Consider the following 14,201-nt stretch of genomic DNA (forward strand, 5'->3'; position numbering starts at 1 on the left):
CCAGTTAATTTTCATGTATGTAAAGTCCTAAAGGGGGCCGTGGTGGCTTAGTGGTTAAGACGCTGAACTGCAGACTGGAAGGTCAGCAGGACAGCAGTTCGAGACCCGAGTGCTGCGTGACGGAGCGAGCCCCCGTATTCAGTCCCAGCTTCTGCCAACCTAGCAGTTCGAAAGCAAGAAATTGCAAGTAGATAAATAGGTACCGCCTCGGCAGGAAAGGTAACAGTGTTCCGTGCACCTCGGTGTTCAGTCATGCCAGCCACATGACCACGGAAGCGCCTTCGGACAGCGCTGGCTCTTCGGCTTAGAAACGGGGATGAGCACCGCACCCTAGAGTCGGGCACGACTGGTTGGGGACACCTTTACCTTTACCTTTTTAAAGTCCTAAAGACTTTCCTGTATAAAACTCCAATTAAGAAACACTTTTAATCAATGGAGAAAATTCTCAGAGAATTTTGTGATCTGAGATAGAATTTTGTAATGTGATAAAACTCCTTAGGTTTCAATCTGTACATGATTTTAAGGAAACAAGAAACAAAAGGGATTGTATGTTATCAAACATTTCTAATGTTCAGGCCTCTTGCTCTTCTAGAACATCCCACAGGCAAGAGTGGATGTGTCTCATTTTGGATATATCAGTCACATGGTGTCAGGGTGGAAACTGAGCCAATAGAGCCTCAGAGCAGTTCTGATTCTGAGGAGGAACAGCAATCTGTGGGAGAGGAGCTTGCTTATCTCTCACAGGCACAGCAGCTGGCAGAGATTCCTCCCGCCAGCATTCCTGGGAGAGATAGTGACCCTGGCAGTGAGAGAGCGCTGGAGGGGGGCTTGCTGGATGCTCGGTGCAGACGCAGGGAGCGGCAACAGATGGAGGGCGCTGAAAGGAGGTGTAGCGCTCGTTTGGCGCGCAAACAACGGTCGCATCCCGAGGACCCAAGGGAAAGAGGGAGGATCTCTCCCTAGCCCATAAGTTCAGGGTCTTCCCGTGATTCTCCTTCAAACGGGGACCAACTGCCTTACCTGGAGCTTAGGCTACTCAGCTATCTTTCCCCAGTGCTGTTTCTTGCTTTGGTGCTAGCGACTAGTATTCTGAAAAAGTCATAAAGTAATAAAGGAATAAAGTCTCGGAAAGAATTCCTCGTCGTCTGTGTCCTGAGTTGGCTAGTGGTGGGGACTGCAAGAGGCAGCTAGGGCGCTCCTGACACATGGTTACACAAGGCTAACAGTTTTAGTTAATGCCTACTTGTCACAAGAACTATTTTTACTATACCTTATAAATGAGGTGGAATTCTGATTCTCTTGTAATACCAAGAGTAACTTCCATCTGGATTACATCTTTGCATAGAGAATATTCACATACATGGCTTGTTGAGATGTCATGTTTGGTGAGTGATGGTTCTATCATCTACTTAATATGTATGTTCTTTCAAAGACCAAATAAACAAATCACATTTTGTCTCAGAAATACATTATCCTTCTTTTGGATTGCAATACTTTACAGCATGAAGACATTTTACTCATTTCAGTTTCAATTTTGTGCATAGGAAATATCACTGATTTCAGTGGGGCTAATCACTTACTTGGGTACATAAAGTACAACCTCAGTGTATATCTGAATGTCAGGAGTACATTAAGACATTAGAAAGTAATATAAACTAAGGTATGTGAATAGCATGAGGTTTAAATAGCCAAGATATTTTGTACTCATAGTAAGGCACCCATTACAGATGCATTTATCATTTCCACAGTTGGTAGCTTTCCAGTACCTTTCCAATAAAACCTCTTGTGCATTTATGGATACATTATTTTGACTTCATTCCTCTTTAAAATACAATTGGATTGTACCAACCATTGATTGCTACCATTGACTTGGTTTATTTATACACTGACTTTTTGGATGAGCTGGGAACTAATCTCTACGATTTCTTTTGCAGTTATTGTTTTAATCTGCAGTTCTGTGGATGCAAGATCCATTTTGTTAGAGGCTAAAGAACTAGGTATGACAAATGGGCCATATGTGTTCTTTGTCCTACAGCAGTTTGAGGTCAGTAAGTACCTGCAATGCAGTGACTATTTCTTTATGGCCTTGTTTAAAAAACATTATTTAGAACTTTAAAAACATCACCAAGATTGAATTACTGGGCTTGGAAGAACAATGGCAGTTTTGTTCTGCAGTTGCAGAGAGGCCTGTTCTTCCCTGTTCGAATGTCCACCATCCACATTATCTGATATCATCCGGATTAGCTCACATCATCCATAATAGAGCATGCCATCAGAAAGGGAAACTTGACAATAAAGTGCACCATGGGAGAGGTGCCTTTAAGATAATGAGTAACTGTTTCAAGCAAAGTGAACCTATTCATGCCACATACTGCAGAAGGCAAACACTGTCTAGACTCACCAACCAATAAGCACTCTTCTCTCTGGTTCCAAGTGTACCTATTTTCTGTACCTGATGGGTTGGAAAAGGGGGGATGGGTAGCCCCTGGTGTAGTAATTAAAGTGATGGAGTAAGACTGGGAAGACCTGGGTTTAAAACTCCCAGTAGCCATAAAGCTGATCTTAGGCACTATATTTCCTTCATCTAACCTTCACAGACTGTTTGTGAAGATAACATTGGGATGTATGGGGTAAGCAAATTTTCAGTTTGCCCTGAGCTCTTCAGAGGAAATGTGGAATACACACAAGTACACATTTTTATCCCTGAATCTGTACAGATGTTTACTAAGGAGTTTGATAAGTGCCAAATTTATTTATTTATTACATTTACATCCCGCCTTTCCTCCAAGGACCTCAGGGTAGTGTACATGATCTTCCTCCTCTCCATTTTATCCCCACAACATCTCTGTGACATAGGTTAGGCTGAGAGTCAGTGACTGGCCCAAAGCCACCCAGTGTGCTTCATGGCCCAGTGGGGACTAGAACCTAGATCTCCCGAGTCCCAGTCCAACACCTTAACACTATACCACACTGGCTGTTTAGTGACAGCTGAGAGCTATTCCAGTTGTGGGTGTGTCATATTTTTGAATGCTCTCTTCTCCCCCATAAAACAATCCTACATGTAGTAAACTAGCATATGAAGTAAAGGTCTATCCTAAATCCTTCTCTCTGATGATCTACTTTACTCCATGAAGTGATGGGGTTTTGTGCATGTGTAAGGGGAAACATTATAAGGAAATACGATCCTTCATTTGTGTTCTGAACTGGTACAGTCCAGAATTCTACCACTTAACTTTACTACCTCAAGGCCCCTTCTCACATTAACTTCGCAACCTAGGATAATAAATTTTAGAGCCCTAAGTCACATGGGAAGGCAGATGTGATGGCTCTTCTCCATGCCCCTTACTAGAAACTGGGGCTAGGGATGTGTGAGAAATTAATTTCTGTTCATTTTTTATCAGGATTTACCCAGTTTGCATCTCCCAGATTGAACATGGACTGAAATCCAATCTGAAGTTGAAGTCCATACATTTCTGAGCTTGCAGTGTGATTTGCAGACCCCCCCCCAAATGTGTATATTTGGAAACTGCACATGAAAAAATGCATACTTTTGAAAAATGCACTAATACACTTTAATCAAAGGGAAAAGAATGCATACTTTTCAAAGATATGCACCAGTGACGTGGACATTTGGAAGACTACACACAAAAATACACACAGTTTCATGAGAAAAGAAAACTACAAAGATTGCAATCTGATACGGACAAAAGATAGAATGAGCTTTGCAGCGGAATTTGAACTTCAACGAACATTTGTACTGCTTGTATGCACATCCCTAACTGGGGCATTGCTGACATGAGGAGGAGGAACCATAGCATGCATGCCTTCCATGTAGCTGGAGACTTCTCATGTAACCCAAATGCAAGAAAGAGCTGTGCTGCAGCCGATGTAGAGTAAAAGGGAGCATAAAAGCAGTGGCAGCTGGTGGCTCCAATGTCAGTGGGGCAGTAAATCTGCTCCGGGTTTCAGTCAGAATCAAGGTGCAAAGCACACTGGATAGCTCCTTTAGGGTTCTGATTGGCTCTGACTGAAACCCTGAGTGGATTAACTGACATTGGAGCACAGGCTTCCACTGCATAAAAGAGAAGTCTCAAGCTGTGTAATAGGTGCTTTAGCTTTGATGTATTTGAGGTGATCACAGATATTTAGCATTGGGAGTGCTCTGTCCATATTAAACACTGTTGTAATGAGGGATGTATGAATCCCTTACCTGGTTCCGTTCGGGGCATCCTCTGGGGGGGAGGAGGCACTCCGTCCCTCCCCCCAGAATCCTCGACGGGCGAGGAGGCGATCCAGTCCTCCCCCCCAGAATTCTGCCCGGCCGGCTCTGCTCCGCAGCGGCTCCGCAGAGCAGCCGGCCAGGGCCGTCCGCAGCTGGACTTCCGGCCGCAGACGGGATGCTGTGGACGCAAATGGCCTATCACGGCATGCCCCCCCCCAAATGGCGTACGCAAATGCAAGCTGAATGTTTAACATTTATTACTAACAATACTAACTCACAATCCCATTTTTGTCTTCCAGGACAATTTTTTGAAAGAGGTTTGGAAAAATGAGAACAGTAGCATCCTAGATGCGTATCAGCCTGTTTTTCTCATAGCCCTCAGGTCTTACCAAGAATATAAGGCCTATTCTGAATTTGTGAAGGAGGCCCATGACAAGCTGAAGAAGCAGTCCTCATACAGCTTCCTTTCTTCACAGGAAGAGGTCATATTCACAACTCTAACTTTAATTATTTAAAAGTATTAGCCCAAATATGGGCATAACTATACCGCCCGCCCCCCCAATGAGGAAACCAGATCGATTTTCCTCATTTTCCCCAACTTATTTTGTTGCCAGTGCTGCCAAAGCTGTAGTGTACCCAGTGTTTGATTAACCATTAGTCTAATTAAACTACTAGGTAGGATTTCTACAAAACTTGAGGTCATGCTCTGGTGAAATTATCAGGGTTTTTTCTCAGTGTGAAGAAATTGTGCATCTTGGTCTCTGTTTCTTTAGCATTCCTTGCAAGTAACAAAACTGTGACAGTTTCACTTCCATTTTCTCTCCTCCCCCCCTTTGAAGACTCAGACTTTGAAGACTCTCTCTCTCTTTCCCCGCCCCCTTTTGAAGACTCAAGAGCTGTTAGTATATTTTTAGATGGAGGAAAACAGGAAATACTTATAGATGGAAGTGTCATGGGGAGAAAAATGCTGTCATTTCTCTGTGTTGACTTTATGATGTTGTAAAATAATGAATGTGCCTTTAGGTATGTGGACTCAATGAATAGGATTCAGCCTAGGCAGCCCTGTAACCAGGCTTCAACTATGCCTGTACATTAGCTGTGGGCCGAAGGTAGATCTTCAGAAGCACCTGCCAGCTTAGCCAATGGTCAGGTATGCTGGACTATTCACTGAGTTGAAGTCCAAAACATCTGGAGATATATTTTCTGTCCACCCCTGCTGTACCTACCATCTGTGGGGCAGTTCATCTAGTAAAGCTTTTGGCCTAGTAACCAATCATGGGACAGGCACCCTTTAGTTGGAACAAAAAATGTTACATTTCTCCCCAAGCTCTGCATATAAGAAAAACACCAGGATGGAGAGACGGGGTGTTTGTGACTGACAGCTCTAGCTTCAAATCACAGTGAATGGTTTTACCTGGAATCTCCAATCACGGTGTTGGTGGTAGAGAGATACTGAAGTAATATATCACTGGACTGTTCCAGTGTTCACTGGTCTTGCAAGAGTGTTAAAAGAGTTTTGGTGGAGTTTGTGGAACCTGGGACGATGTAACATTGGATGATTTCCTGGAAAATGCTAGGGATGAGGGAGAATTCCGCCACAGGCCCCAATGAGGCCGGATTCCAAGAGTCTGGCCCCATTGGGTTCCATGGCGGAATGGAGCACTCACCTCCGCCTCCCCCTGGAATCTGTCCTGGTCGGATCGCTCTGTGCATTGATCCTGCGGAGCCAGCCACCTGTGCTAAGTCTCCGGATGTAGCCTATCACATGGAAAAACGGGGACACAAATGGTGTAGTAGACACCATTTGTGGCCATACAGCTGGTAGATTAACCTAAATGCAGCCGTAAATGGCTGCATTTAGGCTAATCTACCAGCTTTACGGCCGCAAATGGCACCCACACTACGCCATTTGCGTCCAGAGACTTAGCACAGCGATACGGCATGGCAATGGCTGCCGGCTGTATCGCCATTCACCAGCGATGCAGAGCAGGCAGCTGGCTCCACAGGATCAATCTGTGGAGATCGCCTCCCCCTGCCTGCGGACCCCCCCAGCCAGAATGGGGTAAGTGATCCATACATCCCTAGAAAATGCTGGATGTTCAAGTCTTTCTGCCTCTGCCACCGTATGCTCCACAATCCAAAAAAGCTTTAAGATGTTTTTCATTCATCATAACTCCCTAGCACCTGCACCTGTCCTTCTGAAATTTTGGAAGTTTCTGGCCTAAGGACGTCTCTGTGGTGTATTCTATTTTCATATAATTACAAAAAAACATAGAGGAGTGAAAGGGGAAGAAAATCACTCCCCTCCCCATTTGAAGATTTTCCGAACCCCCTAAAGTGTAATGGCTGCCTTGGCACAATTTCCCCTGCACCTATTCATGTGAAACTTAGCAGTCTTGATCCCTTCAGGAGGGGCAAAACCTCTACCTGTTTGTCTGAAATTTGGCAGGCCTTCATCCACTCATCCACCTGCAAATATCATCCAATTCTGTCAAACAGCAAAAAAGGTATTGCCATTCCAATGATTGTCAATGGAAAGCACAAAGCTTTGGATTTCCAAATCAAAATTCAGATTTGTCCCCTAAGCCCTATCAGGCAGTGTCTAAATGGGTCTGAGGTGAATTAGGCTGTTTTCCAAACTGCCAAATTGGGTTCTGAACTGAATATTGTGGTTGGTGCACACCTCTAGTAGACACATCTGTTTCATTATATTATCTATCTATCTACTATCTATCTATCTATCTATCTATCTATCTATCTATCTATCCCGCCTAATAGCCAGACCTCTGTGGGCAGTTGACAAAATATAATATGAGAATAAAACATGAAGTAAAATCTAAAACAAATTGAAACAGCCACACCTGGTCTCAAAAAGTCCACAGAGTAGATGCCAGGTGAGCCTCTATGGGAAGGGTAGTTATGAGAGAGAGAGAGAGAGAGAGAGAGAGAGAGACTTTTCAATGGTGGCATTTCATTTGTGGAATGCCCTTCCTAGAGAGGCTCACCTGGCATTCCACAAATGTGGTGCCACCACTGAAAAGGCATGCTCTCTCTCTCTCTCTCTCTCTCTCTCTCTCGTAGCCACCTACCTCACTTTATTTGGCAGAGGCACCTAAAGAAGGGCCTCAGGAGAGGGCCTGCGAGAGCCTGGGTAGGTACTACTCCTTGGAGTAACCTGGCCTCAAGCTGTTGAGGTCTTTAAAGGTTAATAATACCAGCAACTTTGAACTGGACTGGCAACCAGTGCAGCTTTCAGAGCACAGTGCCAGTTAGCAATCTTGCTGTTCTATTCTTCAATAAGGAAGTTTCCATACCATTTTCAAAGATAGCCCCATCTATAATGCATTGCAGTAATCCAGTTGGTGCAATGCTAATACCCTGGTATAAGTGGAACTTCATCTTAAAGTGTTTGGAACACAGCAAGTTTGGAATGCATCTCTTTGTAACAGCACTTACTTGAAGTAATACATGTGCAACTTCTTACCTCCTAAATGCTAGTAATTGTACACTAAGGCCAAATTATATTCCCGAAGGCCCTTCAACCTAAATGTTAAACTAAGGGTGCAATCCTATAGCTGCTAGACAGTGTCTAGATGGTCACAGGATTTTTTGGTTTCTGGGAACTGAGCTTGGAGCCAGAACTCTGAGCTCAGTTCCCAGAAACCCAGCTCCCTCCCCCTCCCCCTCCCCCACCACCTTGTAGGCGGCGTAGCTCATCCCCAGCTCTACGCAAATAAGAGCAGCACGGAGCGGTGAAAAGGGGGTGTTCCTGGGGGTGCAGAGGGGAGGAAACCACAGAAGTGCAGTTACGCTTCCTATGCGCCATCCCTCCCCTCTCTGCGGCACCCCAGCTAGATAGCCAAATATCAGCTGTCTAGCCACAAATGCAGGGCGGCTGGAGCATGGATGAGAAGTTACCCTCTGCGCTCTGCCTGCCCTGCATTGGATAGTCAGCTGCCTCCGAGTTTGGAGGCGGCAGACTATCCCCATAGGCTTGCGCCCTAATACTGTCAAATCACTTACTCAGACTAGTTCCATTGACCTCCAAACATATTAAATAATACAAGATACTGGAGGTTCAGGGGACTACTCTTAAGTGAGTTAGATGATGGTATTAGAAACTAACCTACCGCTACTGAAATTCCCTCTTCTAAAGGTGCCGAATGCCTGTCCTCTTTTGTATCTGGTCACCTTAACTTGCAATCAGAGAACTTCTGAAGAATCACTGGAGAAGCTCTGTTATGCAGAAGCCCAAACTCTGGCTTTCCTATTTTGTATCTATTTCAGGTAAGTTCTTACGCTGCCTACCTGCATGATGCAGTTTTGCTGTATGCATTATCCATAAAAGAAATGTCAGAAAAGCAAAAGGATTTCCATGATGGAAGGACACTTATCAACACTTTGAAAGGCTACAATAAAACCCCAGCATATGGTACGTTTGTGGATTAAGAATGCAGTTCTAAGCATTGTCATGGGGGAGGGCCTGTAGCTCTGTAGCAGAGCACATAGCTTTGAATGTAGTAGGCCCATCCGGGTATCTCCAGTTAAAGTGGGGAGGGGGACCTATTTTGAGGGGCCCACTGCCTTGATGGAACTCTGTCGGGGCCTGCATTCCAGCAGTGGGAAGAGTCAAACTCCCTCTTTTTTCTTATCCCCCCCACCCAATTCACATACACACAGGCGAGGAGTGCTGTGCCAAAACAGACATGACTTTGAATTTGTGTCTAGCAGTTACATCTCTCCCCACTCGCATTTTTTGCTCTAGAGCAGGTCCAGGGCCCTCCTACCAGATCTTAAAAATTGCCCCTCCCCATGCTTAAGGCCCAGATCTAAATCAAGGCCCTGCACCTGCTCTAGAGTAAACAAGAAAAGAAAACAGAGGTAGCTGCTAGGCACAGTTTTAAAGTCATGTCTCTTTCAGCCCCCTGGGCAAGGGTGAGAACGTGAGCATCTAGAACTCCGAGAAATATCAGAAATGTGTTTCCCTCTAGCCCTCTTCAGGCATATTCCAACTTGTCTAGGGGCCCCGTGGCTGCCCCCAGCATCCTTCTGTGCACTGGTCCTACCCTCTCCACTCTCAGTGCAGGAAGGTATGAAGGTGTCATCTAGGTGCATTTGGATGTATGTGCATAGAAGCTTCCCTGCGACTGGGCACCCTGATAAAGCAGGGCTCCTGATCATGGGGAGGCTTGTATGCATTCAGCATAGAAGTGCATTAGTAAAGCCCCCTTCAGATATTTCCACTCAACATGGGAAGGTCAGGGGTAAAGCCATGATGGGGATGGTGTGCAAAATGCCAGAACAGGGCTTCTGTGTCATTTCAATGTAGACAAAGCTGAAGAAGAACTAAACAGACTATATGATCAGACAGTATCTAGACAAAGCAAGACAGTCACTTCAAATCAGGAATTGGAAGGAGCTGCTGTGAATGCAAAAGTGGAGAAATGATTCAATCTGCTGTATTGATCATACTTGGAAATCCTTACAATTTAGCCAAATGTCTTTTGCCTAATGTAGAATGGGAAGACACACAGATATGCCAAACACACCTTCTGCTGACCTTGAAGATTAGTTTGCTAAAGAAGGGGCAGGGAAAATAAATCCCATTCACATCCAGACAGATACACTGAAGTGTGGGAAATATTCTGATGCTCATATTTTGAATATCTTTGTTGTTTAGGCATTACTGGGCCAGTGCACATTGACGAATCAGGTGAGAGGAATATGGATTACTCGGTGTATGATCTCCAGGAATCTGGCAACTCAACGCGCTTCATTCCTGTTCTTAACTTTGATAGCTACAGAAAAATAATCAGGTATTTGGGGAAATGATTCAGCAGCTTGCCCAACTTCATTCTGATGAGTTCTGCAGTACGCAGGGATTTGAACCCATATCTTTCAAATCCATGTCCAGTACTGTCTGTTGAATCAAATTGGCCTTGGACTCCAGTCTCTTCTTCAAGCATGTTTATGCAACAAGGGATCCTGCTTATTTGATACTCCTACTATCATGATACAATCTTTTCATTACGTGTAAGCAGTGTCAGTTATGTACACACCCATTAAACTAATCCCATAACACCTCAATTTATATTCCGTGAATTCATCCTTATTCTTCATGTGAGTCCCCCTGCCCTTTCTTATCACAGATGCATGCATAGCTCAGATCTACTCAGTCTGTATCTGCTTAAAGCATAGGTCAATGAAGTGCTGTTCTAAATAGCAAGTCAGCATAACTCAATTTAAAATGTCTAACATTCATGATGGGTCACTCACATGTAGGGATGTTGGAGGAATCTGCTTGGGGGGTGAAGCTTGACGAGCTTCCCTTGGTTTGGTTCCCCAGACTTCAGTCCACTTTCTGCTGCACAGCCCAACTCAATCTGCATTGAGTCAGGCCAGTTTGCGGATTTTTCATATTTTTAAAGTTGCACAGGGTTGCGTAATTTGTGTAAATTACACAAATTTCAGCCACGATTTGTGCAAATCTCTATTTTCACAAATTACAGCTGCCACAACAACAACAACAAATTCCCAGAGTTTGGGGAAACTCATGGCTTGGCCCGCAAATGCAAGCTGAGTTGAGCACACCATGGAACTCTGTTGAGCAGAAAGAGAGATGGATTTCCCGGCAACAGACATCCCAACTCGCATACAAAGGGAAAGATTTTAGATGTGAGTGTGGAGATCTATAACTTTTTCTCTTCCTTTGACCTATTTCAGTGCTTCCCACTTTTACTGAGCTTCTTGCACAGGGCTCTGAAATCAAATACCTGGATTAGCAATTGCAGGATCCTCACCTCTGGTGCCACTAATGCACAAGAAGATCAAGAAGACTATTTATTTTATTTTTTAGAATTAAATACAAAGCAGATATATTGATCATTGTCTCATGATTAAACACATTCTTTCATCCCACATGTATTTCATGGCTTCATTACAGAGTGTATGCTAATCCTACTTTTTATAAGTAGCATTTAACAGAGATAGTTTCACATTGAAAGTCCAAGGATAATAAGGGATTGGTTAGATTCCCTAGTGAATATGACATCATGGATAAAGCTGGATTATTATGTTAATATCTATAGGGAGTGCTGGTAGCTATCCTTAATTTACGGCTAGCTTTTCGCCATCCAAGTCTCTTAGGGTGCAATCCTATGCATGTCTAAACATGCATAGGATTGCACCCTTAAGGTGTAAGCTTAATGAGGAGACATACAAAGATACAAATATTACCTCCAAAATAGGGATGGGAGAGAAATTATATACTTACCTAATTTCACACTTTCAAACCAATGTAGAAAGTGAAAACTCAGTTATCCTTTGAGATACTCAGTTATCCTTTTCTGAATGTTGCAATAGAGTTTTCCATGCCAAAAAATGTGTACCAAAATGTGTATGTTAGGGGAACATGCCCATAAAAATGCAGATATTAGTGAAAATGTTTAAAATGCATTATACTAGCATATTATAATTACTTGCAAAAAATGTGCATATTAGGCAAATTGTATATAACAATGAATGTATTAAATGGGCACAAAATGCATATGAATTTTCATGAAAACTTTTAAAAAATTCTCAGAGTTTGAACTTAAGATTGGAAAAATGAGAAGCGGAGAGAAACAAAACTGACAAATGTGTTCATTCCTACTCCAATCGCAGATGAATTGTTCAGATGAATTCTGGTTTATAGAGTGACATGATCAAGGAGATATGGGAAATGCAAAATATAGTACAACATTGACTGTACTTTAACCTGCTAGTGGGCTATTTAGACTTCTACACTGCTTTATGCATGACATATCAGAAAGAGAGATAGCTTTATGGGCATCTTTTTTTACTTAGACAAATAAATGAGTATCTTCTGGAGAGAACAGGACATCACCCACCCAAGAGCTCCATATTATACCAAGTTGTGTACACAACTGATTTTGTGTGTGTGTTCATCACAAGCCAGAGCTGTATTGCATGTTTTGCAGACTCATTGGTCCCCATTTTGCTGATGCCATTACATCAAGCCCTTTCAGTTATATCTTCTTAGTAGCACGGCAAATATTAATCCAAGTGCATATTCTGGAGTTAATATCTAAGGAGCTAGCCCATTAGGGATTTTAATGGTGCATAGTCAGAACAAATCTTACCTGTAAAAGGGCTTTTGTTGACACCTGAGCATATGATTTGCCTGGGAATTATTGCATGTATATATTTGTAATTCTTCTTTCCAAACAGTGAATTTACTGGATGACTTATGGCTATTGATTGAACAGTTTTGTTTTTTATTTTAATTTAAAGATCAGTATAAGCAGACTTGGAAATATTTTATAATACCTTTGGGTGAGATGCAAGCTGGATACATGGTGAAGCACTCACAAGACTCTGCAGAGATCTTGCTTTACCACATGTGTATGTGAGATGGGCCAAGTTGCCCATATTCTGGAATATATCTTCATTGCTCTCCTCTGAAAGAAAAATCAGAGAGTATAACAAGAAGTATGTATGCTACATCTTTGGACACTAGGGTTGCTTGTCATGGCTTCTAAGAATGTTTTTGTATACTTATATAAGTAAGTCTACCTTGAACTGACTGAGATTGCAACCTAAGGGCATCTCTACACCAGCCAAAAATCCTGCATTTAAAACAGGGCTTTCTGCTTCTGTTTTAAATGCAGGACCACAACTGTTATTTAACTGTTTTAAATGCAGACCTTTACATGCGCTTCTTTCCCTCCTCCCCTTCCCCCCTCCTTCTCCCCATATCTGAGTCTTCCATTATCTTTCACTGATCTTGCTCCTCTTGCCACTTTAACTCTTTTCATGGAGGAAACTCAAGCAGATCACAATGGGGTAACTTGATAGCTCATTATCTGTGATCTATTTAAAAACAGAACAAAGGGCATTTAGTACAGGAGACACCTTGAAAAAGAAATGCAAGAAAGCCAAGTGGCTGTCTGATGAGGCTTTACAAGTAGCTGAGGAAAGAAGGGAAGCGAAAAGCAAGGGAGAAAGGGGAAGATATATCCAACTGAATGCAGAGTTCCAGAGAATAGCAAGGAGAGACAAGAAGGCCTTCTTAAATGAACAATGCAAAGAAATCGAGGAAAACAACAGAATGGGAAAGACTAGAGATCTCTTCAAGAAAATCGGAGATCTCAAGGGAACGTTTTGTGCAAAGATGGGCATGATAAAGGACAAAGAAGGCAGGGACCTAACAGAAGCAGATGAGATTAAGAAGAGGTGGAAAGAATACACAGAAGAACTATACAGGAATAGGGATGTCAGAGAATTCCGCCACGGATCTCGGTGAGGCCAAATGCCAGTGCATTCGGCCCCCCGAACTCCATGGCGGAACGGCCTGCCCCCCCGCCCCCCATGGATCCCCCCTGGGACGAGACTTACCCGGGGCAGATGTTCCGGATGGCGGCAGCTCCAGCGGCGGCTTCAGCGGAGGCGGTGGCGGCTGGTCTTCTGAACGTCCGCTGCCATTTGCAGTCTGTTTCCCCCCCCCCATTCGTGATAGCCTACGTAAAGACTTACGTAGCCTATCACGTCTGGCTTAAAAAAACAAACAAAAAAACACGTGTACGCAAATGGCGGTGGCTACGGCTGCCGCCATTTGTGTTCCTTATCTTTGGCTGTCATAGACTACATAAATATTTACGTAGACTAAGACAGCGAAAATAAGGGGAACGCAAATAGCATAGCGGACACTATTTGTGTTCCCCCTTATTTTTGGCTGTCATAGACTACGTAAATATTTACGTAGACTAAGACGGCCCAAACTAAGGAACGCAAACCGCGGCGTCTACGGCTGCCGCCATTTGCGTACGCGCGGGGTTTTTTTTTTTAAGCCAGACGTGATAGGCTATGTAAGTCTTTACGTAGCCTATCATGGCTGACTACAGGGACGCAAACGGCGGCAGCTATGGCCACTGCCATTTGCGTCCCTGCTAGCCAGCAGCCGGATGGCCAGCGGCTCCGC

The 14,201-nt window shown here is 43.7% G+C and overlaps 1 protein-coding gene across 1 annotated transcript in view; it reads left to right on the forward strand.

Annotated features, from left to right (window-relative positions):
* LOC146351023 (guanylate cyclase 2G-like) overlaps positions 1-14,201 on the forward strand; it is an 82,290-nt gene that overhangs the window by 24,921 nt on the left and 43,168 nt on the right. The window contains exons 3-6 of the mRNA XM_084845668.1: positions 1,935-2,044; positions 4,522-4,704; positions 8,510-8,654; positions 9,903-10,038. Coding sequence (XP_084701794.1) covers positions 1,935-2,044; positions 4,522-4,704; positions 8,510-8,654; positions 9,903-10,038 — 574 coding nt within the window. The remainder of the gene's footprint in view (positions 1-1,934; positions 2,045-4,521; positions 4,705-8,509; positions 8,655-9,902; positions 10,039-14,201) is intronic.

The sequence above is a fragment of the Heloderma suspectum genome, chromosome 3, assembly GCF_057233095.1.
Source record: "Heloderma suspectum isolate Gila_16-S chromosome 3, 16-S_ref, whole genome shotgun sequence".
Lineage (NCBI taxonomy): Eukaryota > Metazoa > Chordata > Lepidosauria > Squamata > Helodermatidae > Heloderma > Heloderma suspectum.